Raw genomic sequence first — 24,392 nt, 5'->3', positions numbered from 1 at the left:
GAGCTGGAAAGAGTAGAGTAAAACCTGTCTGAGGACCCAATATTAAATTTAGGCCCCATTAAAAATTCCAGATCTTTTCCAAAAGCCCTGTTGTCTAACTTTCACTGTAACCAACCTGTCTTTGAAGTGGATATTTTTGAAACTTTACATTTGTACATATTAAGTTGTATCTTATTCAATTTAGTCCACTGTCCTAGCAAGCCCCCCCCCCCCCAAAAATTAATCAATTTTCACTCTGAACATACAGGATTAGAAAAGAACATTTGTAAAGAGCACACATCTTTATATAATGATGGATAGACTAAATCCTAAAACAGGCTATTCATTTAGATACTATATCAAACATTTCCCCCTACAGTCCTGTTTTCATTATTCATTGCAATACAATCCATATGTTTATAGGCATGTAGGAAAAAAGTAAATTTCAGCCCAAGCCACTCTAAGCAACCATGAATCCTAAAAGTAAGCAATATCTGAATGACTAAAGTTTTAGTGTTTTGTAAAACTTTAGTGTCATTTCAGATTTAACTACATTTTCAAATATTTCTCAAACTGAAAAAAAAAAAACCCATGACCTTTTTCATACCTGTGCATATCAGCTAGTTTAGCCAATACTCGAGCAGCATTACTAAAACTTCTATTCTTCTCAAAGTATCTCCATAGTAAATCCATATAACGGACTTTGTTTTGATCAATCTTGGCCATTCGAACTAGATGTGGCTCCAGAAATGGGGAAGCAATCTGGAAGATTTGAAAAGTCAGTTAAAAGCATTTACCAACTGCTGAATGTATATACACCATTGAAATCAAGCTGCAAAACACTCATCTTTTGGGGGCATCTGGGTGTTTCTGTGGATTGAGAGCCAGGCCCAGAGATGAGAGGTCCTGGGATCAAATCTGGCCTCAGGAACTTCCTAGCTGTGTGATCCTGGGAAAGTCACTTGACCCCCATTGCCTAGCCCTTCACTCTTCTGACTTAGAACCAATACACAGTATTGATTTTAAGAAGGAAGGTAAGGCTTTAAAAACAAAACAAAAGACATCTTTTAAAGTGCAATTTGATCTCATTAAGGAAATTGGGAGCATAAAAATAAAATCTTAAAGAACAAGTCAAAAAAGGAGATAATCTTCATTAAAGAGACATTTAAAAACTTTAAGAAAGCTCTCTGGCAGAGTTGTTTTTAAAAGGTTGTTCCCTAAAGTATTTAAAGCAAGTCAAGCCACAATACTTAGACACGGTCAATGTGTACATACACATATTATGTATTTCTATCAACAATGAAGATGAGAACACTAATTTATGTTTCAGACTGAGAAAAGACACAAATTTGTTAATACTTGGGCATGTTTCATCCTAACACTAAGAAAAGAATTAATACATGAAAAAAACAACTCTTACTTGTAGCAGCTTGTCTGCGAGGTCTGCTTGTATTAGCCAGTTGTAAAGAGCAATGCTAAAGAGTTCATCTTTAGACCGCTGAGCCAACTTTAGCATCTGTTCAAACTAAAAGATAGAAAATAAGCAGTGTAAATACAGTGAAAATTTATTTATGATTGAGATTATTTACATCTGTATACCTATACACTAATTTGATTACAGAAATTATTTAGAAACAGAATGCAGTTTCGTCAGAGTCTTGAATGTACAGCAGTATAAATAATTAATGGTTCTGATCCCATCCATCATATGTTAGGAGCAGCTGATCGGCAATTTCGAAGAGACTCTCCCCAAAGCTTCCTATAAACCTCCACAAACTTTGTATCAAAAACCGACTTCTTACATGATGTCCTGCTTCTTCATTACTTAGCATATTGGGGTCAGATGACAAAACCGGAGGCCCTGGCTTTTTAGGCACACTCGGAGACTGAGGAGCAGCTTTACTTTGATTGACAAGTTCCTGAAGTGTATCTGTGATGCACTTATAGCTAGTCAACCTGCAAAAATTTAACATATATAATAGACATTTACACATAAGCTTAAATTTTATTCATATAGTTTAAGTAAACATTTCAATTTGAGCAAAATTAATAGGTATATATGTATTAGTTAAATTATACAGCTTACCTGAAAATTCCTTTTCAAACATAAAACCTAATGATACAATAAAAACAAATATCCCAAAGTCTCAGGTTTTTAGCACAGCTTACAAAACCTCCTCTGTGCTTCTCTTCAATAGCTATCCAACCTGTGGAGCCTTTTGGAAGCTCTTTTCTAAATATACAAAATAATGAACTTTAGCAAGAATAAACACATCACAAAGGATTAAAACCAAAACTGTTTCAAATGGAAAAAAGAACAACAGGGGGCAGATGGGATGCTCAGTGGATTGAGAGCCAGGCCCAGAGACAAGAGGCCCTGGGTTCAAATCTGACCTCAGACATGTCCTAGCTGTGTGACTCTGGGAAAGTCACTTGACCCCCATTGCCTAGCCCTTACCACTCTTCTGCCTTAGAACCAATACACAGTATTAATTTTAAAACAGAAGGTAAGGGTTAAAAAAAAAAAACAGCCAAAAAAAAAAAAAGTGGAATGTCCAACCTTGATATACCATTGGGGTTGCCAACTTGCCTTTCTTGGAAAGCCTGCAGTCCCACAGTATCGTCTTCTGGCTCTCCATGTTTATAGAAATGGAGTCCAAGACCTTGAGGATCTTTTTTCTCAGCAGCCGTGAGAGAGAGTTCCACAATACCCTCATAAAAACGTACTAGTGGAAAGGAAAAATGACAGTTTGGGGATTATATTTAATAACAGGCTACAAATCATGGAAAACTATATCTAAAGAATCCAAATTGTAGGCCATCCAAAGGAAAATGGAGAGATGCATGGTAGGGGAAAATAGGTGGCAACATAATGTCAAATGATGGAGTTGAGAGCACACAAAAAGCAGAGGAGATATCATCAAAGAAATATTTAACTAGTCAAAGGAGATGGGTAGCATAGTGGATAGTGCAGGAGTAGGAATCAGGAAAACCTGAGCTGAAATCCTTTATCAAATGTTTTACTAGCTATGCAAACCTAGATAGCATCAATTCCCTCATCTACAAAACTAGGGAAATCGGATTTACCTTAAGGACTGACATAAGGATCAAATATGAAAACAGATATAAAGCACCTTATAAATCTTTAAACACTTATATAACTTATCTACCATTAAAAGGAACAGGGTCACGATACAATGACCAATCATGATTTGAGAGAATCAATGATAAAGAATCCCACTTCATGACAGTGAAGAGATGGACCGAATATGAAGAAAATGATTTTTTGGACATAGTCAATTAAAGAATCTGCTTTGTTTGACATTATTATTTTAAGTGAGGAAAAGGGAAGAAGATGACAAAAGAAGACTGTTAATAAATCAATCGAAATACATTAAAAGATCATCAAAATACATAAAATTGTGTGTGTGTGTGTGTGTGTGTGTGTGTGTGTGTATAAAGTGGTAGATCATGAAGTAGCAGGCAAGACGGCCTGTGTATTGCATTATATCACACAGGTTGAGAAAGTGAGGATTGTTTGTGAAGATGGCACCACTGAATGAGGCAATCAGATCCATTGACAACTGACTAGTTAATACATCTCTTTTTTGGTTTTTACTTTTAGTTTTGTTTCATTTCTATAAGTAAATGTAGAGCAAAATCATTAAGTGCAAAGACAATGTTCTAAACCAGTAGTTGTCAAAATGTATTCCAGGAATCCCAGAGACACCTTGATGGGGATCATGATATTGAAACTATTTTCATAATAATGTTAGGACGTTAAAACTTCTAATAATTTAAAATTATAATAATAATTGTTGGGGTTTTTTGCTTGATATTTAATTTTTCCCTATTGCATGTAAAAAACAACTTTTTAACATTCATTTGTAAAGTTTTGAGTTCAAAATTCTCTCCTCCTTTGTGAGCATGAAACCCCCTACTCCCTTTTATGATTATAATACAAATAATATAGTTTGGTTTATATGAATTATAAGCATTGACTAAGAAAAAATATGGTTCATGGGTAGTATCAAATCTTGCTGATAAGCACTTTGACCTTAAACCTGTAACCCAAGTTTCAGCCAAGCCTGCCACACCCTATCGCAAAATCCTAAGACAGGAGGTAGATGTATTTTGGGTGCAAATGTCATCCATCTAACTGCTGACTCCTAGTTTTCAGCAGAAAAAACATTAAATTACTGACAGGTTTTGGGAAGGTCAGTAATAATAATAGATATAAAGTTATCACACATAGTGATTATTTTTTCATATACTTCCTGGTTTATTCAGCACTTGTGCAATCTGTCCATATGAAAATTCTATATTCAGTCTTTTGTGACAGGGTATAATCAGATATTTATTTTAAAAGGCTATCTCCTGAGGCTCAGGGTCTCCAATTCTGATCTTGACTAGAGTTCAGTTTTATTATGAGTCTGGACTTCTCTAATAAACCTATTTAGTTTGGAGTTTTGTTCTGGTGTGATAAATTTTTGCCTAACCTTCACTCCTTCCCTGTCCTTCCGCCCAGCTCTTTGAGACAGAAATCAATCTGATATAAAATTTACATGTGTAATCATGTAAAACATTTTTCCATATTAATCATTCTGTAGAAGTTTTCAAATGGAAAAAAAGATGAATGAAGAAAATGAAATACAGTATGTTCCGATCTGCATTCACTCAAGTTTTTTCTCAGAGAAACACATCTCTTTCTCAGAAAGCCCACAAAAGTAATTTATTATCTTCAAGTTTCACATCTAAGTATCTTGGTGTCTTAACCATCATCATTTATCAGTTCTTTTGTGTTTCACAGATGGCCTAGTTCAACGTACTATAGCCAAGAAGATTACATTTAAAAAATCTTTTCCTACTCCTTGGTGTCTTAAAATTTTAGTATATCTGTGGTTTTTATGACCTTGCTTCGGATGAAGAAATCAAAAACCATTCTCTACTTAACATCCTTCCTCCTAAATTGGTCCCTCCTGATTTTGTTAGGAACACCACCAATTTTATTTTATTTTCAATGTGGTCTTTCACTCTTTCCCCTGCATTCCTCATATCTAGTCACTGATCAAATCCTATCAATTCCTCTTTACTATTAATGTCAGCACTTTAATGTAGGTTCTCATAGCCACTTACCTTTACTACTGATTAACCATTTTAAAATGGATTATTATTTATTCCCATATGTCTCCTGCACTGTCTTCACATTTCTGGGTCTCTGTTGAAGCTAGCTCCCAAGTTAGAGAGGTCTGCTCTTTTCTTCTAACTTCACTAAATTCCTTCCTGTTTTCATATAGACTTCACCCCTACTCCTCAAATGGTAATTATCCTTCCTCTTGAACTGCACATCTCACTTTGTACTGCTCTTCTCTAAAGGGTTTATTGTGTATTATTTTACATTTAACTATCTGTCTGTCTTTCCCAGCTTCCTCTAGAAGCTATCCAAGACTATAAGTTCCAGGAAAGAAGGGGCTTGTCTAATGTTTCCCCTACTCTGTCAAACCACAGATACATCAATAAATGTTGACTGAGGGGGCAGCTGGGTAGCTCATGGATTGAGAGCCAGGCCTAAAGATGGGAGGTCCTGGGTTCAAATTTGGCCTCAGACACTTCCTAGTTGTGTGACCCTGGGCAAATCACTTGACCCCCATTGCCTACCCTTACCACTCTTCTGCCTTGGAGCCAATACACAGTATTGAGTCCAAGATGGAAGGTAAGGGCCTAACCAAAAAACAAACAAATAAATAAATAGAAATAAATGTTGCCTGAATGCAAGAGACCCTGACTAACTTTCTACCAATAAGGATGACTTTGAAGGAATTTTAAAATAATGTCACCTAATGTATAAAAATTCATTTAAAAATGTTTTTAAAACCTAAGAAAATACATACATATGGTAAAAAGTATTTGTTTAGGTCAAAATGGAAAAAGGTAAAGCACAGAGCATAAAGTTTCAAATGTCAAAACAAAAAAAGTACTGGACTGTGTGGAGAAAACATTGCTGATGTCACATAATCACTAGAATAAATATAGAGTATACTTTGATATCAACATATTTTAGTTCATTAAAATGGGAAGGATTGATATAGAATACCCAGTATTAATAATTTAAAGGTTCAATCCCCATAAATTAGGAAAAATGTAACTTTGCCAAGATACTATCCAGTTCTAACTTCCCTTATTTGCTACTTCTATTCTATTATCCAACTTTGATCCTGTATGTTAAAAGACATTAAAAAAACACTTTATTTCTCACCTTGTCTATACTGAGCACAAACATTGCAAAGGTCCACTTGATTACTAATTTTCTGATATTCCTTCAATGATTCCCTCAACATTCTTTCTTTTTCAGCTTTGCCAACTTGGCGGGAGCGCTGAAGAAGCTCATTTGCCTAAACATAAATAATCACAGTATACAAAAATGTTAATGAAATGTTCACCCACAATTACCATTAAATTTTTATAATTTTACAATTTTCTTTCTTTGTGGTTTTAAGTCATTTGATAAATGATCTTTAATAAAAGTTAAAAAAAAAATCAAGCTTTTGTTTGGTATTCCTAGTAAAAAAGTTTCAATGACAACTATAACTTTTTAATCTAGAAGACAGAATGTTGCTTTAATTTATTTAATTAATATTTATATGGTCTTTTATGTTTTGAAAAATGAATTATTTTATTTGAATCTTATGAGGTAGGTACTACGTATATTATTAACATCAATGTTTCATAGGAAAGCACTTTGCAAACCTAAAAGAACTATATGAATGTTGTTATTAAGAAATATAATTTCATTATTATTATTGTTAGGTAAACTTTTCCAATATTCAGTTAAACTGAATTTGTGTTACAACTCTATTTTATACTTTTAAGAAATGTTTTACATTATAATTTCATTTCAGACAGAATTTTTTGTATAACACCAGGTTTTAAAGATAAATCCATAAGCCCTCTTTACAATCTTAGATCATCTAGTCTAATAAATTCATTATAAATTTAAGAAAAATGAAGCCCCAAGAAGTAATGCATATAGAATAATTAGGGTCACACAACTAAACTTGAGTAGTAGCCTATGAACTAGTAACACCTTTCTTAATTGTGGACCTTTTTTAGTAATACCTATACCTTGGAACAAATTGCATCATCTGTGCTGTATAGAAGAGGGCAGATGTCTTGTAAGTGTGAACTGATACCATCAACTGCAGCATTATCTCTGATATAACAGTTGATAAGAGAGGCAATCAATGCTCCAGTCAGTTCTTTGTCTCTAATGACCAAGTCTTTGAAAGTCGTGATCTTCAATTGCTCTTGAAGTTCCTAATAGGAGAAAAAAAACAAAACCCAACAACAAACCACTCTCTATTTGAAAAGTCTAGAAACCACATTTCCAAGCAAGAGTATTCCAAGCACAAATTTCTCTCTGGTAGAAAAAAAGCCCCAAACATCAACAAAAATCATGACAGGAAGGCAATGTTATCATTCTTAAATAAATAATAAAATCATTGCATTTGAACCAGAAGGAACCTTAGAGAATCAAGACACACCTACCCTACTTCATGGACAAGAAAACAAAAGCTGGAAGAAAGTAACTTGTCCAAACTTGGTATGCTAGGACTTTACCTCAGAGTCCTAGGTGACAGTCAACAATCTTGAACACATTATAGCTTGGTGGTTATCTATCCTAATTGGATAATGGTGATCTTGGGAGTCTAAAGTACAGAACAATTAAAAAATTTTTCACATTTATCTTTGTAATTCATTATGTGACTCAGGTGGTAGTAGAGAACAACAAATTTATTATGTTCTATTTACATGCTATTATTTACTTTGCATTTTCAAAGCACACATTGGATGATGCTGAAGGAAGAAAGAACAGAAGATTGGGGACAGAGAAAATGAGTGAGAGAATACCCTGGAACAAATCACAAAGCTGAGTTGCTGTGATTTGTTATCAAGATCCTTAAAGTCTACCTCAAATTACAGTATATATTAAATAAAGCTAAAAACTGTCATTTAGATTAGCATGTAAAATTTAATTGTTTTCATTAATAAGCAGAGTATCTTTGATAAAATACCACTTAAAATTTTCTAAATTTTAAAAAGAGGGGGCAGCTGGGTAGCTCAGTGGATTGAGAGCCAGGCCTAGAGACAGGAGGTCCTAGGTTCAAATCCGGCCTCAGACACTTCCCAGCTGTGTGACCCTGGGCAAGTAACTTGACCCCCATTGCCTACTCTTACCACTTTTCCACCTATAAGTCAATATACAGAAGTTAAGGGTTTAAAAAAAAAAAAAGAATAAGAACTTATCCACGAATCGATTATTTTTTCTGAAAACTCTTACTTAGAAATCAGTTAATTTTTATAACCATTAATAATGCTTCATGCTATTTTGAAATGATTATTGAAAATATCATTTTTAAAAGTTACAGATTACAATTTTAATCAATTTCTATCCAAAACAACTGATTCCTCTGAACTGTAAATCAATGTCAAGCACTTCTGAATAAATAATCTGAACTCTACTTTTAAAATGTTCCATAAAAAAAAAAAATACCTTGTGAAGCTCTCCCACAATGACAGTGAACTGATGTTCACAGAGAAGTTTCCATAAAGCCAAAGCTTGGTAGGATTTGCGAACCAATTGCTGGATCCCCTGAAGTGAAATTTTTTCACTCACTTGAGCCTCTGCTAGAAAAAAAAAACTTAGGGAGTTCCATAATAAAGGTCAATATTTTACTTTATTTTCTGTTGTTTAAGGAACTTTAATTTCAAGTACATTAATATATCAAACCCAGTTCATAATGTTTTCTTTAGAAAAAAATTGAGCTCACTTAGGTTTTTTTTTGAGTTTTATCTTTATTTTATTTAATATCAAATTTATATATGTTTTCCAAAGAAATATAATTCATGTTGTTGCCCTCTCTTCCCTCCCTGTTCCTGGAGTAGATAAGCAATTCAATTTGGGTTATACATTATTATAACATAAAACATGTCCATATTATTAATTTTTGTAAGTGAATAATTTTATAAAACCAAAACTCCAAGTCATATACCCACCAAACAGGTGATAAATCATATTTTCATCTGCATTTATACTTCAACAGTTCTATCTCAAGAGACCAATAGCATTCTTTTTTCATAAGCCCTCAGAATTTTCCTGGATCACTGTATTGCTGTTAGCAATAAAATCTATTATATTTGATTGTTCCACAATATTCATTAGTTTTGTATGTACAAACCCTTTTTAATTTAATATAATCAAAACTATTTATTTTATATGTCCATAGATTTGACAGGTAAAGTATTCTATGTTACCCTAAAATTTACTTATAAAATTACTCTTTATGTTTAAATCATATACCCATTTTGACTGTATCTTGGTAAATGGTGTGAGATAGTGATCTAAACCTAATTTCCCCCCCATACTGTTTTCCAATTTTCCCAGCAGTTTTTGTCAAATAATGAATTCTTATCCCAAAAGCTGGGATCTTTGGGTTTATCAAGCACTAGCTTGCTGAGATAATTTACTCCTAGTCTTTTATCTCTTAATACCAGATTTTTGTTTTGAATTTATTTGATTAATTTAGAATATTTTTCCATGGTTACATAATTTATGTTCTTCCCACCACTCATACTTCCCCCTTCCTGTAGCCAATGAGTAATTCCACTAGTACAGTGATGGGCAAACTACAGGCCTGCAGGCCAGATGTGGCCCCCTGAAATGTTCTATCCAGAAGGGCAACATTATTTCTAATCTGTTGAATACAATGACTAGGATACAATACAATGAAACTTTGAAAGAGTTGCTTTAGAAACAGACTGACAGATGAGCATTTCCTTTCCTTTGGCCCCCTCTTTAAAAAGTTTGCCCATCACTGGTTTAGAGTGATTTTAAATGGAGTTTTTCATTCTAACTCTTGCTGCTGAATTTTCTTGGAAATATATAGAAATGCTGGTGATTGCTGTGGGTTTATTTTTTATCCCACAATTTGCTGAAGTTATTATTTTGACTAGTTTTTCAGTTGATTTTCTAGGATTCTCTAAGTATATCATCATATCATCTACAAAGTGAGAGTTTTAGTTTCCTTATTGGTTACTTTAATTCTTTCAATTTCTTTTTCTTCTCTGATGATGGACATCCTTGTTTCACTCCTGATCTTATTGGGAATGCTTCTAATTTATCCCCATTGCACATGATACTTGCTGATGGTTTTTTTTTTTAAACCCTTGTACTTCAGTGTATTGTCTCATAGGTGGAAGAGTGGTAAGGGTGGGCAATGGGGGTCAAGTGACTTGCCCAGGGTCACACAGCTGGGAAGTGGCTGAGGCCGGGTTTGAACCTAGGACCTCCTGTCTCTAGGCCTGACTCTCACTCCACTGAGCTACCCAGCTGCCCCTTGCTGATGGTTTTAAATAAATAATACTTATTATTTAAAGAAAAGGTCCCTTTATTCCTGTGCTTTCTTATGTTTTCAATAGGAATGGTTATTATATTTTGTCAAAGGCTTTTTTGCATGTATGATGAGAATCATGTGATTTCTGTTAGTTTTGATTATTGATATGGTTAATTATGCTGATGTTTTTCCTAATATTAAACCAGTCTAGCATTCCTGGTATAAATTCCACCTGGTTATAGTGAAGAATCATTGTGATTTATTGCGATGGCCTCCTGTTAGTATTTTATTTATGATTTTTGCATCAATGTTCATTAATGAAAGTGGTTGGTTATTTTCTTTCTCTGTTCTTGGTCTTCCTGGCTTAGGTATCAACACCATATTTGTGTCATAAAAAGAGTTTGTTAAGAATTCTTCCTTGAGATGGGGAATTCTGGAAAGATGGTGGTGTAGAAGCAGCAAGGCTCCAGACTTCCATAACAAAGGGCTCCGAGGGAACAGAAAACCAAATCTGACAACAGAACAGAGCTGGGGGATCCTTGAGCTGAACCCAACTTAAAAGGTATGTGGAAAAAAAGGAAAAAAAAAGCCTGAATTCTTAGAACTGTCTGGTGGAAGGGGAAAGAAAGGAGGAAGATCCCAGATCCTCTCCTCCACCTAATGTGCTGAGACTCCACCAGACCTGGAATCTCTGGGTGGGCTGGGGTGCTAGTCCAAGAGAGTGCCTCGCTCAAGGCTCTGATCACCCATAGCAGGGAGGCTGCTGGGGGAGAAACCCAGAGAAGGTGAACATACCCTCCATCTTGCTATGGCACCCCCCCCCCTTTCTCTCCAGGTTTTGACCTCAGGGCATTTGGAGCACTGCAGATCAGCCCCACCACCCTTAATGCTATCAATATAGCAGATAAAGCCTCCAGTGGGCAGGGAAGCTCCAGCACCCCTCCCCAACAGACTACAATGAAAGTAGCCTAATTCACTTCTTTAGCTTTCACTACCAGTTTGGGGGGGGGGGGGGAAATCTAGCCTCAAGTCCCACTAACCTAATTAATCAACAAAACAGAGAAGAAGCCCTTCCAGGACTGAATAGCCCAAACCCACAGATAAAAAACAAATGATCAAAGAACTGGAAAAGGAGGGTATGCCCTTCAATTGGGGAATGGCTGAACAAACTGTGGTATATGCGGGTGATGGAATACTATTGTGCTAAAAGGAATAATGAACTGGAGGAATTCCAGGTGAACTGGAAAGACCTCCAGGAATTGATGCAGAGCAAAAGGAGCAGAGCCAGAAGAACATTGTATACAGAGACTGATATACTATGGTAAAATCGAATGCAATGGACTTCTATACCAGCAGAAAGCAATGGCACAGGACAGTTCTGAGGGATTTATGGTAAAGAACGTTACCCACATTCAGAGGAAGGACTGCAGGAGAGGAAACATATAAGAAAAACAACTGCTTGAACCCATGGAATGAGGTGAACATGATTGGGGATGTAGACTTGAAACTACCACACCAATGCAACTATCAACAATTTGGAAATAGGTCTTGATCAATGACACATGTTAAAACCAGTGGAAATGTGCATCGGCCATGGGTGGGAGGAGAGCGGGGGGTGGGGTGAAGGGGAAAAGTAGGAGCATGAATCATGTAACTATGTTAAAAATGAATATTAATAAATGTTTAAAAAAAAACTAAAAAAACCCCCAAAAAACAAATGATCAGAGGACCAAGATTACAACCAATTACAGATGAGAAAGAGGAAAAAATATGAGTAAATAATAGAAAAAGAAACCACAATTGACAGGATCTATCCAGAAATTGAAAAAAAAGCAAATGGATCAGAAGAATATAAAGGAACACCAAGAAAAACATAGAAACTTCAGTGAAATGGACATAGGCTTTGGAAGAATTTAAAATTCAATTAACTCAAGAACTCAACATTCAATTAACTCAAGAACTCAGAAAACAATCAACAGAGCCAAGTTATAGCCAAATTCAAAAATGACCAGATCAAGGAAAAAATATTATAAGCTGCTAAGAAGAAGTCATTCAAATACCAGGAAACCACAGTTAGGATAACACAGAATCTGGCTGCGTCTACATCGAAGGACTGGAATTCATGGAATATAATATTCCGGAAAGCAAGAGAGCTGGGTCTATAACCAAGAATTAACTATCAAGCAAAACTGACTATGTTCTTGAAGGGGAAATTATGGACATTCAACAAAATTGAAGACTTCCAAGCATTCATAAAGAAAAAAACCAGACTTAAACAGAGAGTTTGCAGCCCAAACAAAGAACTCAACAGAATCAGCATAAGGTAATTAAGGGGGGGAGGGGGGGAAGAACACAACACAAAAAAACCCCCACAAACATGAGACCCAATAAGTTCAATTGACTTATATCTCTATAAGAAGATATCGATAACTCTTAAAACTTGTTATTATCAACAGGGTAGCTAGAAGAAGTCTACTTAGAGGGAACAGGGACAAACTGTAGAGGATGAAATGTCAAGATATATGTATATGTATAGGTATAGGTATATGTATATGTATATGTATGTGTGTGTATATATGTATATATAAATATAAACTAGAGGTAAAAAAAAGGAGATAATATTAAGAGAAATGGGAAAACAGACAAAATGGAGTAAATTTATATTTCATAAAGAAGTGCCTGGGGTGAACAGGGGAGAAGACCAATACAATGAAAGGGTAAAGAGGTTGGAGAAAGGAAATACTTAATTCGTAAGTGCACTGAAATTAACTTAAGGAGGGAACAACAATCAGATCCACTGGGGCAGAGAATTGAGTAGAAGGGTAAAAAATGGACTGGTGGGAAGGGAAGCAATAATGGGGAGGGAGGGAGAGGGCGGGAGTGGGGTGGGTGTAGCTTAAAAAGGCCCTAAAGAACAATAAGAGGGGAATAAGAAGGGAGGGGGGGAGAAAAAAGGGAAGTACAATAAGGGAGGGATTCCTGGAACTGATTAAAAACAAAACACTGGTAGAGAAGGAGGTAGTGAAAGAAGAAAGGGCAGGCCAAGGAGAGGGAATCAAAATGTCTGGGAATACACAGTTGATTATTATAACTCTGAATGTGAATGGAATGAACTCCCCCATAAAACGGAAGCAAACAGCAGAATGGATTAGAAACCAAAATAATGTTGTCTACAAGAAACACACATGAGACAGTTAGACATACATAGAGTAAAAAATAAAAGGCCCGAGCAAAATCTATTGGGCTTCAACGGAGAAAAAGAAGGCAGGAATTACAATCATGATTTCTGACAAAGCCAAAGTAAAAATAGATCTGGTTAAAAGAGGGAAGGTAATTACATACTAATAAAAGGCAGTATGAACAATGAAGACATATCAGTACTCAACATGTATGCACCAAATGGTACAGCATCTAAATTTCTAAAGGAGAAACTGGCAGAGCTCAAGGAAGAAACAGATAATAAAACTATACTATTAGGAGACCTGAACCTTCCCCTATCAGATCTAGATAAATCAAACCAAAAAATAAATAAGAAAGAGATAAGGGAAGTAAATGAAATCTTAGAAAAATTAGTTAACAGATATATGGAGAAAAATAAATAAGTTAATTTTGAAAAACAAAAGATCAAGAATATAAGGGAAATAATAATAATAATAATAATAATAATAATAATAATAATAATAAAAAAACCAACGTGAAGGAAGGTGGCCTAGCAGTACCAAATATTAAACAGTACTATAAAGCTGTAGTCATCAAAACAATATGGTATTGGCTAAGAGACAGAAGGGTGGATCAGTGGAATAGACTTGGGGTAAGTGATGTCAGCAAGACAGTCTATGATGAACCCAAAGAGCCCAACTTTTGGGACAAAAATCCACTATTTGACAAAAACTGTTGGGAAAATTGGAAAACAATATGGGTGAGATTAGGTTTAGAATAACATCTCACACCCTACACCAAGATAAATTCAGAATGGATGAATGACTTGAATATAAAGAAGGAAACTTTAAGCAAATTAGGTGAGCACAGAATAGTATACTTGTCAGATCTCTAGGAAAGGAAAGATTTTAAAACCAAGCAAGAGTAAGAAAAAAATTACAAAATGTAAAATAAATAATTTCAATTACATTAAATTAAAAAGTTTTTGTACAAACAAAAACAATGCAACCAAAATCAGAAGGGAAACAACAAACTGGGAAAAAAAATCTTCATAACAAAAAACTCTGAAAGAGGTCTAATTACTCAAATATATAAGGAGCTAAATGAATTGTATAAAAAAATCAAGCCATTCCCCAATTGATAAATGGGAAAGGGATATGAATAGGCAATTTTCAGATAAAGAAATCAAAACTATCAATAAGAACATGAGAAAGTGTTCTAAATTTCTAATAATTAGAAAAATGCAAATCAAAACAACTCTGAGGTACCACCTTATACCTAGCAGATTGGCTAAAATGACAGTAGGAGAGAGTAATAAATGTTGGAGGGGATGTGGCAAAATTGGGACATTAATGCATTGCTGGTGGAGTTGTGAACTGATCCAACCATTCTGGATGAACTATGCTGAAAGAGCACTAAAAGACTGCCTGCCCTTTGATCCAGCCATACCATTGCTGGGTTTGTACCCCAAATAGATCATAGGGAAAAAGACTTGTACAAAAATATTCATAGCTGTGGTGGCAAAAAACTGGAAAACGAGGGTGTGCCCTTCAATTGGGGAATGGCTGAACAAACTGTGGTATATGCTATTGATGGTATACTATTGTGCTCAAAGGAATAATAAACTGGAGGAATTCCCATGTGTTATATTCATAACCTGGGAAATGATGGATGCCACCTTTGAATGACAGGGGAGGCGGTTGGAAGGCATAGAAGGTTCCCAGATGCCATGAGCCAGGGGCAAATGTCGGTTGGGCGGGCAGTATAAATTCCCCTGACAGCCATTTGAAGGGGTCTTTGTTCTTTGACCTTTGGTGTTGGGTCGGTGGGTTCTTTAGGTATTTAGGTCTCTGGATCTTCCTAGCTCTTTAGGTCTCTGGGTCCCTGGGTGGTGAAATCTATGAAGAAGAGGGTAGGGAAATCTGAATATTGTTCCTGAAGACTGTGAGAGCTAGTACATCATCAAACACTGATAGTGAAAGGTTGAGAGAATAACACCATCAACACAGCTGTATCAACAGCAGTTCCTATTCTCTGGCTTGGCTGTGGCCAGGCTGGGCCAGAAGGGTAGAAGAGAACAAAGCTCCAGCTTTTACTAAATCAATAGCCTCCAGTCCTGATTGTCAACTAGTTATAGATATTAGATTGACAGGGTCTCCAGTCCCCATTCCTTATCCTGTTTATCCTTTCCCTGATTATAGATTATAGATAAAGAGTGCTTAACAAGTACCTTCCTGAGTGGTCTTTATATCATGACCCTTGGAGAGGGAGTTAACACAGTCAGATACCAAACGTGATCCAAGGCAAATCAAAAGCCCTATAATAATTTATCCAACCTCAGGTTGGACCTGAAAGTGTTACCAATCCACCTAACCTTTCGGGTCCTCCCTGAGCAACTGTTAGAGAAAGGGGAAATTATAACAACCATCAAGGGTGATCGGGGTTGGTGTTCCTCCATCATCTGCAACCAGGGAGAATACATAGATACATTCACATCACTGTATACCTATATCTCCCTAGGCCCTTTTGCTTATAACACATGTGAACTGGAATGACCTCCAGAAATTGATGCAGAGTGAAAGGAGCAGACCCAGGAGAACATTGTACACAGAGACTGATACACTGTGGTAAAATCGAATGTAATGGACTTCTGTACTAGCAGCAATGCAGTGATCCAGGACAATTCTGAGGGACTTATGGAAAAGAACACTATGCACATTCAGAGGAAGAACTACAGGAGTGGAAACACAGAAGAAAAACAAATGCTTGAACACATGGGTGGATGCAGACATGATTTGGGATAGACTCCAGATGACCACTCCAGTGCAACTATCAATAATATGGAAATAGGTCTTGATTGATGACACATGCTAAAACCATGTGGAAATGTGCATCAGCTATGGGTGGATGGGTGGGTGGGGGTTTGGGTAGGGTGGAGGGGAGAGTAAGAACATGAATCATGTAACCTTGGAAAAATTTTCTAAAAAATAAAAATGCAAAGAGAAAAAAATACATCAGAAAAAAAAAAGAATTCTTCTTTGCCTCTCTATATAAGGTAAGCGAGGATTCTATACTCCAATAAATCTGGAGGTCTTCCTTCTCTGAGCCAATCTAATGATTGAGTACGGCTTAAGTATTACCCGTCAGCACCCTCATCCACCCCTACTGTACTGTAATAATTCCCTCTCCTGTGCCTCTTCTTGTGATATAATTTACCCCATTTTACTTCTCTTCCTATTTCTCTTAGGACAATCCTCTTTTTTAGCCTTAGTTTTTTAAAACATATCCTTAATAGCTTACTAACATACCCTCTGTCTCTATATACTTATTCTAACTACTATGATAATGACAATTTTTAAGAGTTATAGATATCATCTTTCCATATAGGAATATAAACAATTTGACCTTATTGAAGCCATTGAACTTATTCTCTTTCTTATTTATTTTTCTATGCTCTACTTTTACTTTGTATTTAGACAGCCTGTTTAAGAATGGTCTTTTCTTCAGGAATGCCTGGGAATCTTCTATTTTACTGGATAATTTCTTGTAATATGATGTCTAGCATTTTTTTTTTTTGGTCATGACTTTCAGGTAAGTCCAATAATTCTTAAATTGTCTCTCCTGGATTTATTTGCCAGGTCAGTTTGTTTGTTTTTTTAAATGAGATAGTTTGTATTTTCTTATTCATTTTTTAAATTTTGTTTTACTGTTTCTTGATGTCTTATGAAGTTGTTAGCTATTTGCCAAATTCTAATTTTTAAAGACTGAACTTTTTCCATCTTTTGATCCTCCTTTTCCATTTGGTCCATTCTATTTCATGGCACTCTGTTCTTCATTGATTTTTTTTTTTTTGCCTTTTTCCAAAAGATCAATTCTGTTTTTTAAGAACTCTTTTCTTCATTAGATTTTTGTGCCTTTTCCCACTTGACTAATTTTGTTTTTTAAACTGTTTTCTTTTTTTTGCATAAATTTAATTTCTTTTTTGCATTTTTCTTCAACCAGTCTTATTTGACTTTTGAATTCCTTTTCAAGTTCTTCCAGAGCTTAAGACTAATTGCCATCTTTTTTGGGGAAATTTTGCATGTGGTTCATCATATCTCACCGTCCCGTTGGTTCCATGTTTTGCTGTTTGTCCCCTTAGAAATTTTTGAGAGTTAAACGTTTCTTCTATGTTTGCTCATTTTCTCAGCCTTTTTTTGCCTGTGGCCTGGGAATTCTGAAAGTTCCTTGATGAATCTGTCTTCTCTGCTGCTGGCTGGCTGGGTTCGTCAGTGTGAGCTATTTTGCTCTGGGGCTATGCTGGTACTGCAGCAGGGCAAAATTGAAAAGGTCCAGTGCTATGGCTTCCCAGGCCTCACTGTGGGTTAATGCCAGGGCTTGGTACTTCAAGGTTGTGGATCTCAGGTGCTCTTTTGCTGGTGTAGCCAGGGTCCCAAGATTTCAACGTTAACCTACCCCAAACTGCTGAACCTAATGCAGTAGGTGGGGAATGGTCAGCCAGCACTCTTCTGTGTGTCATTTTGATTTTAGTTCCTCTTATCTTGTAAAAATCAAACTCTTTCTGCCTACCTTTCAAGCTGTAGTCAGGAAGAGAATCTGCTCACACTTTCTTGCTGTTCATTGTTGACTCTTGTCGTTTTGAGGCCCTTCAGTTCACATGGAATTCCTCCAGTTCATCATTTCTTTCAGCACAATAGTATTCCATCACCATCAGATACCACGATTTATTTAGCCATTCCCCAATTGATGGATACCCCCTTATTTTCCAGTTTTTTGCAACCACAAAGAGTGGTGCTATAAGTATTTTTATACAAGTCTTTTTCCTTATTATCTCTCTTCAGGTACAAACCCAGCAGTGGTATGGCTAGATTAAAGGGTAGGCAGTCTTCTAAAACCCTTTGGGTATAGTTCCAAATTGCCTTCCAGAATGGCTGGATCAATTCAGAACTCCACCAGCCATGCATTAGTGTCCCAATTTTGCCACATCCCCTCCAACATTTATCACTTTCCTTTGCTGTCATGTTGGCCCATATGCTAAGTGTGATGTGATGCCTCAGAGTTGTTTTCATCTGCATTTCTCTAATTATAAGAGATTTAGAACACTTTTTAAGGCACTTTTTAAAGACTGATTTGAAAAAATTTTCAGTATGGTTTAGCCTTTTGCTGCTACTAAATAAAGCACTATCTTGGCTCCAATCCTACAATAAAGATTAATTTAAAAGAGTATAGTGGAAAAATGACATGTTTAGCACATGGGTAAAGAATTACAATGAAGAACACTGTTGAGAAACAGCTCTTCACCTTTTCTGTGTCATGGACTTCTCTGCCAGTCTGCTGAAGTTGTTCTCAGAATGTTTCATTTCATTTTGTTTTGTTTTTAATTCTTACCTTGTCTTAGAAGAAATACTAAGTTTCATTTCCAAAGCAAAAAAGCAGTAAGAGCTAGGCAATGGGGGATTTAAGTGACTTTCCTAGGTCACATAGCTAGAAAGAGCCTGAGACCAAATCTGAACACAGGACTTCTCATCTCCTGGCCCAGTTCTTTATCGACTGAAGCACCTAGCTGCCCCTCAGAATGTTGTTTAAATGCACAAAATAAAATTCAAAAAATTACAAAAAGAAGTAATAATATTGAAATGCATTTACTAAAATATTTTTAAAATTAGTTCAACGACCTCTAGGAATTGATGCAGAGTGAAAGGAGCAGAACCAGGAGAACCTTATACACAGAGATGGATACACCATGGCATAATCGAATATAATGGACTTTTCTACTAGCAGCAATGCAATGATCCAAGACATTTCTGACAGACCTACGAGAAAGAACACTATCCACATCCAGAGAAAGAATTATGGGAGCAGAAACACAGAAGAAAAACAACTTCTTGATCACATGGGTCGGTGGGATATGATTAGGGATGTAGACTGTAAGCAATCACCTTAGTGCAAACATCAATAATATGGAAATAGGTCTTGATCAATAGCACATTTAAAACCCAGTGGAACTGTGCATTGGCTATGGGAGGGGAATCTAGAAATCATGAAAGAACATGAATCATGTAACTATGGAAAATTTTTCTTAATCAAAAAAATTAGTTCAAGGATCCTAGTTTAAGAATGCTTATGTTTTATAGTTGTTGACATTAGATTTAAAAAAATATTTCATGAGTCACTATTAGAGCCTATGACAGGACATTATCACTAAGACAAAGAGAAAATTATGAGAGGAGAGACCATGCTCCTCCCCACGAAAATTCTTGTAATAAGAAGAAATCAAAGTACATTGGAGCTTTTTAGAAGTCATATCCATCCTATGGCTGTCAGTATGAAGAAATTATCCTTGGTAATTCTTTATTACTCTTCTTTTGAATATTGCTTTTTAGAGTAATATTAGTGTTGGTTAAGTATTTCTACTACAAAAGGAAAAGCAAAGAAATAGGATAAGAGGTGGAATTCAAAAACATGTATTTTGTACTAAAAAAAAAGAGCCTAAGTATGATAAAATTTTTACTTTAAAAAAAATCTTTGCTTTCAAAAAAATTATGATTTACATTTATTTAAAAAAAAAGGTTTTGCCTGAAGTGAATGCAAAAGCACATTGAATAACACTTTCTAGACATCAGACTATCATCATTAACTGCAGTTTTAACCCAGTAACATCAACATTGAAGGTAGTTTTATGCTATCATGTGAACTAGGGTGGCTTAAGTTCACTCATTCCAATCTGCTAGATCATAAATTCTTAGGGAAGAACAATCAGGCCCTGTTTTTCTCTTTGTATCCCTTAAAACCAAGCACAGAACTTTGTACATAAAAGGAAATTAATATTTGTCAAGCAAAACTGACTAAGACCTCAGACTAAAAATATACATGTTTAATTTTGCAAGAATGACATACCATGAAACTTTCTCTGTAATTCCTGTTGCATTTGCTGAGAACTTCCATTTTCAGGACGCATGAATCCGATCAGCCTTTGTTGTACTCTGGCAGCAGTAGTACTGAAAATCAAATTTAAAAAATTAGGCTGCTAAAATAATTGAGGAAATTTTATTTGAATGACATTAATTTTTTCTTCACTCTATGAAGAATAGTATTAAAAGAAGGCATAGTCTTTTATCTAAAACAGAAATTATGAGAAAATGAGAAAAATATTAAGCATGTCAAATATTTGGGCATTAGTCCAAATTAAAAACATAAAAAAGATCATGTGAAGATTGCATGACAATATTGGTAAAAATCAAGGTGAAATGTATAAATGAAGGAATATTCCTCATTAATATTTAGATGAAATAAATAGAATAGGCCCTCTTTATCTGAGAATAAATGGCACTGGAAAAAGATCATTTAATGTGAATTTGTTTAAGATATGGACCAATATCATATAGTAAAATATACTGAAACTACATTTTAAAATGAAAGCTATGAAAATAAGCTTGCTTTTTTAACATTATTTAAGTTATAATTTAATTATGATCTAATTCTTAAATCAAGTGATTTTTCTGGGTGTAATTTTTCTGACCAAACTGTGTAACAATCATGTGATAGCCATCCTTCAAGACAGTGTAATTACAAAGAAACTTGACTACTATAAAAATATTCAGGGACTTCCTTAATTTTCCAAAGGCTTCTCTTAATTCTTTGACATTCAAATCAGTCTCTTATGAATGATGCTAGAGATGACTCTGTGAGCAGGAATGGGCTGGGATAGATACTACTGTGTTTTAAAGGGGAAATTAGTCTCAAAAATGAACAGTTCAAGGCTGAATAACTATATTATGACAATTTTTTTGTTTCTTCCTTTGAAGGCAGTTAGTGTGGTTCAGAAAACAGCTGTATTCAAGATCAACCTCTGACACATACTGGAATATGACTCTGGGCAAATAATTTAGGCTCTTGTTTCTTCAGGAAGCTCTAAAACTATAAATTGAAGAATAGTGGTGATATGCCTAGTTACAGGGCATTTCCTAAAACAATGAAATCCCAAATCTAGACCAAAACAAATTGCTGAGGAATACTCCTCAGATAATAAGGAACTTTACAGCATTTCCTAAATTAGTTCATAGGTTTATAGCAGTAAGAATTAAGTTATTTCATAGAACTGAAATGACAACCTAAGACACATGTTAAACCAGACAGGTAAGAATATCAATAATTATTTTAAAAGAATGGTGAGAAGGAAGGGTGTCACAGGGGAAGGAACATTGGCTCTACAGGCACAAACCAGGTTTAAAATCCCAGTTTGATGAATACTACCTTTGTAAACTCATGCAAATCATTCAACCTCCAAGGGCCACAGTTTCCTCATCTATAAAACAGGTCTTGGGACCCCTTCTAACTCTAGACTTATGATCTATAACTCACTCAACCACCTTTCAAAATAAAACAGTAATAACAAAAGCTGTATGGTATTAGATGAGAATACAAAAATATAGAAAAATGTGTAAACTAAATCTATTAATGTTTTATAAGACCAATACTAAAAAAAAAAACAACAACACTGTAATCCTTATTCAATAAAAATTGTTGTCAAAGTTTGAAAGCTACATGGCCAAAAAGAGTTTTAGATTGAGGTTTTGTACCACATACAACATGAAAATACCCATAAGAGTGATCAGATAAGAGTTTAAATAATTAAAAACAAGATAAGGGAACAATACAAGGTGCACCAATTTTGTAAAGGAGAAAAAAAAATTTTACATTAAACCAGACACACAAAAAAATGGTAGTTATACAAATATAAATTTATATTATATATAAATATATATTTATATATATATATATAATGTGAATAAAATAAATATATATATAAGTTTATACAAATATAAAAGGATTTTTCATCATCAAATACAATATCCTTCTAGTTCTAAAATAATAAAAGCACATTTGAATATTTGTAGTAAACATATCAATTAAAAGCTTGATATTCACAGGAAAGTTCCAAACCTATAAAAATAATGCATATATTATCCAGGAAGATTTCTAAAGTGAATTTTTCAAGTTTTTAAGATGAAAAATATAAATTGTTAATAACAATAATAAAATCTTTTGAATTCCCTGATAATCAGAGACATACCTTTAAGATATCATTAAATTGGCAATGGTAGCAAAAAGCAAAACTCAATGTTTGACAAAATTGTAGAGAAGCACTTAACTGATTACATTGTTGTTGAAACTATGGACTTGAGAAAAATTTAAGAACAATGTGGTAATATATAATAAGCATGACAAAAATGTCTATATACCAAAAAAGGAAAATGGCTGAATAATTAAGGGTACATGAAAGTAACTGAATATCATAGGAACAAAAAAAAATGACGCATGATATAAAGATCTATCAGGAATATGTCAGAAAGACTGCAAATTTGGTTCTTAAAAAAGAAAACAAAGCTAAAAGTCATGGAGTTCCATGATAAATAATAAACTGTAACTGAATGTTACATAAGTACAATGACATATGAAGACAAGAATAAATGCACTTTCCTCTTATAGGTTAAGGGATGGTAGGCTCTGGGTTTGGAATATGAACATGCTATCAAATACAGTTACAAAGGAATACCATTTTAGTTGGTTTGGTTCAATTGTGTTTTCTTTTTACATATCTTTATTATAAGGAAAGATTTACCAGGAGAGGGGAAGGCAGAGGTATAGTTTGTAATAATAATAATAATACAGAATTCTAACAGACCAGGTAATGACTGCTGGTCTGTAAAACTCAAATTTTGTATGGTTCTTGTCCTATAAAACTCGCCAAATCTAATAATAATTATAATAAATGTGATAATGAGGACACTGTTGTATATACTCTGTTAGATATTCACAAAGTATCCACAGTTTCCCTCCTTAGAGCCCAGTGCACAAACTTATCTGGAGATCCTTCTTATATAAAATTATAACTTTTATTTATTTTTATTTATTTTGTAAAATTATAATTTTTATATAATAAAAGCTTGAGGATAACAAGGCTATATAAAAGGTTCCTTAACACTAAGAAAGCTAAACAAATCCAACCCACCACTTTCGTCGCAAAACGAATTTCTTCTTGGTCGCAGGAATTCACTTGAGCTACATTATGGCTCCTTAACTCTTACTAAAACCCCAAAACTATCTATGATAAGCTAACTAAATGCTTATTTATCTATTATTTAAAGTTGTCTCCAGATTAATGAAGATAGTGAGCCAAACTGAGCTCACTAAAGCTGAGTGTGGCTATAGAGATTTCCCTCAGAGTCTAAGGCAAACAAGGTGTTCTGGTCTTTCTTCTTCCAAACAAAAGTTGTCACAGCAGCAGGTATAAACTAGTCTCACAGCCAAAGATAAGCTGTCTCAGAACTCTTCCTGTTCTACGGCCTTCAAATTTCAACCTTGCACAGAATTCTTTCTATCTTAGCCATCCATTCTGAGATAACCTTCTAGATTCCTTATCTTATCAAAACTTTATCAACATATATTCCTAATTTCATCAATATAATTTGGAAATAGTTGCAATGTGAAAAAAATACAAAAATAAAACTGCTTTCAAATTTGATCATACATCTTCTATTTGAGCAAATTATAAAATGGTTCTAATTTTGTGGTTTAAGTTACAGACTAAGATTCCAGTTTTTTGAATGCTGATTCATTGAGGTTTCTTATAAATGTTGTTTAAAATAGTAATTAAAAGTTTTTTTAGACCCCAATGCAATTTCAAAAATATTAGAAAAATAATAAACATCAACAGGGAACTTTAAGGTAGATACTGTTAACTGATAAGGAAATATGAGAGATTATAATTTTAAGATATATGTAAAGTTGAAATTATATAAATTTCTTAAATAATGAAAGCAAATTTAGTTTTTGTAAGTTTTTGAGCTAATGGATATGTTT

General features: G+C 34.6%; 1 protein-coding gene across 2 annotated transcripts in view; it reads right to left on the bottom strand.

Moving 5' to 3' along the window:
• NUP155 (nucleoporin 155) overlaps positions 1–24,392 on the bottom strand; it is a 70,868-nt gene that overhangs the window by 12,722 nt on the left and 33,754 nt on the right. The window contains exons 21-28 of one of the 2 annotated variants that reach the window (XM_044664306.1): positions 20,427–20,527; positions 8,531–8,661; positions 7,102–7,293; positions 6,236–6,371; positions 2,570–2,705; positions 1,782–1,935; positions 1,400–1,504; positions 587–741 (exon numbers count right to left, since the gene is read on the bottom strand). In XM_044664306.1, coding sequence (XP_044520241.1) covers positions 587–741; positions 1,400–1,504; positions 1,782–1,935; positions 2,570–2,705; positions 6,236–6,371; positions 7,102–7,293; positions 8,531–8,661; positions 20,427–20,527 — 1,110 coding nt within the window. The remainder of the gene's footprint in view (positions 1–586; positions 742–1,399; positions 1,505–1,781; positions 1,936–2,569; positions 2,706–6,235; positions 6,372–7,101; positions 7,294–8,530; positions 8,662–20,426; positions 20,528–24,392) is intronic. The other variant, XM_044664315.1, reaches the window with a different exon arrangement.

Source organism: Gracilinanus agilis, chromosome 1 (genome assembly GCF_016433145.1).
Source record: "Gracilinanus agilis isolate LMUSP501 chromosome 1, AgileGrace, whole genome shotgun sequence".
Classification (NCBI taxonomy): domain Eukaryota; kingdom Metazoa; phylum Chordata; class Mammalia; order Didelphimorphia; family Didelphidae; genus Gracilinanus; species Gracilinanus agilis.
Note: the sequence above shows the minus strand (reverse complement) of the source record. Positions and strands in the feature narration are given on the sequence as shown.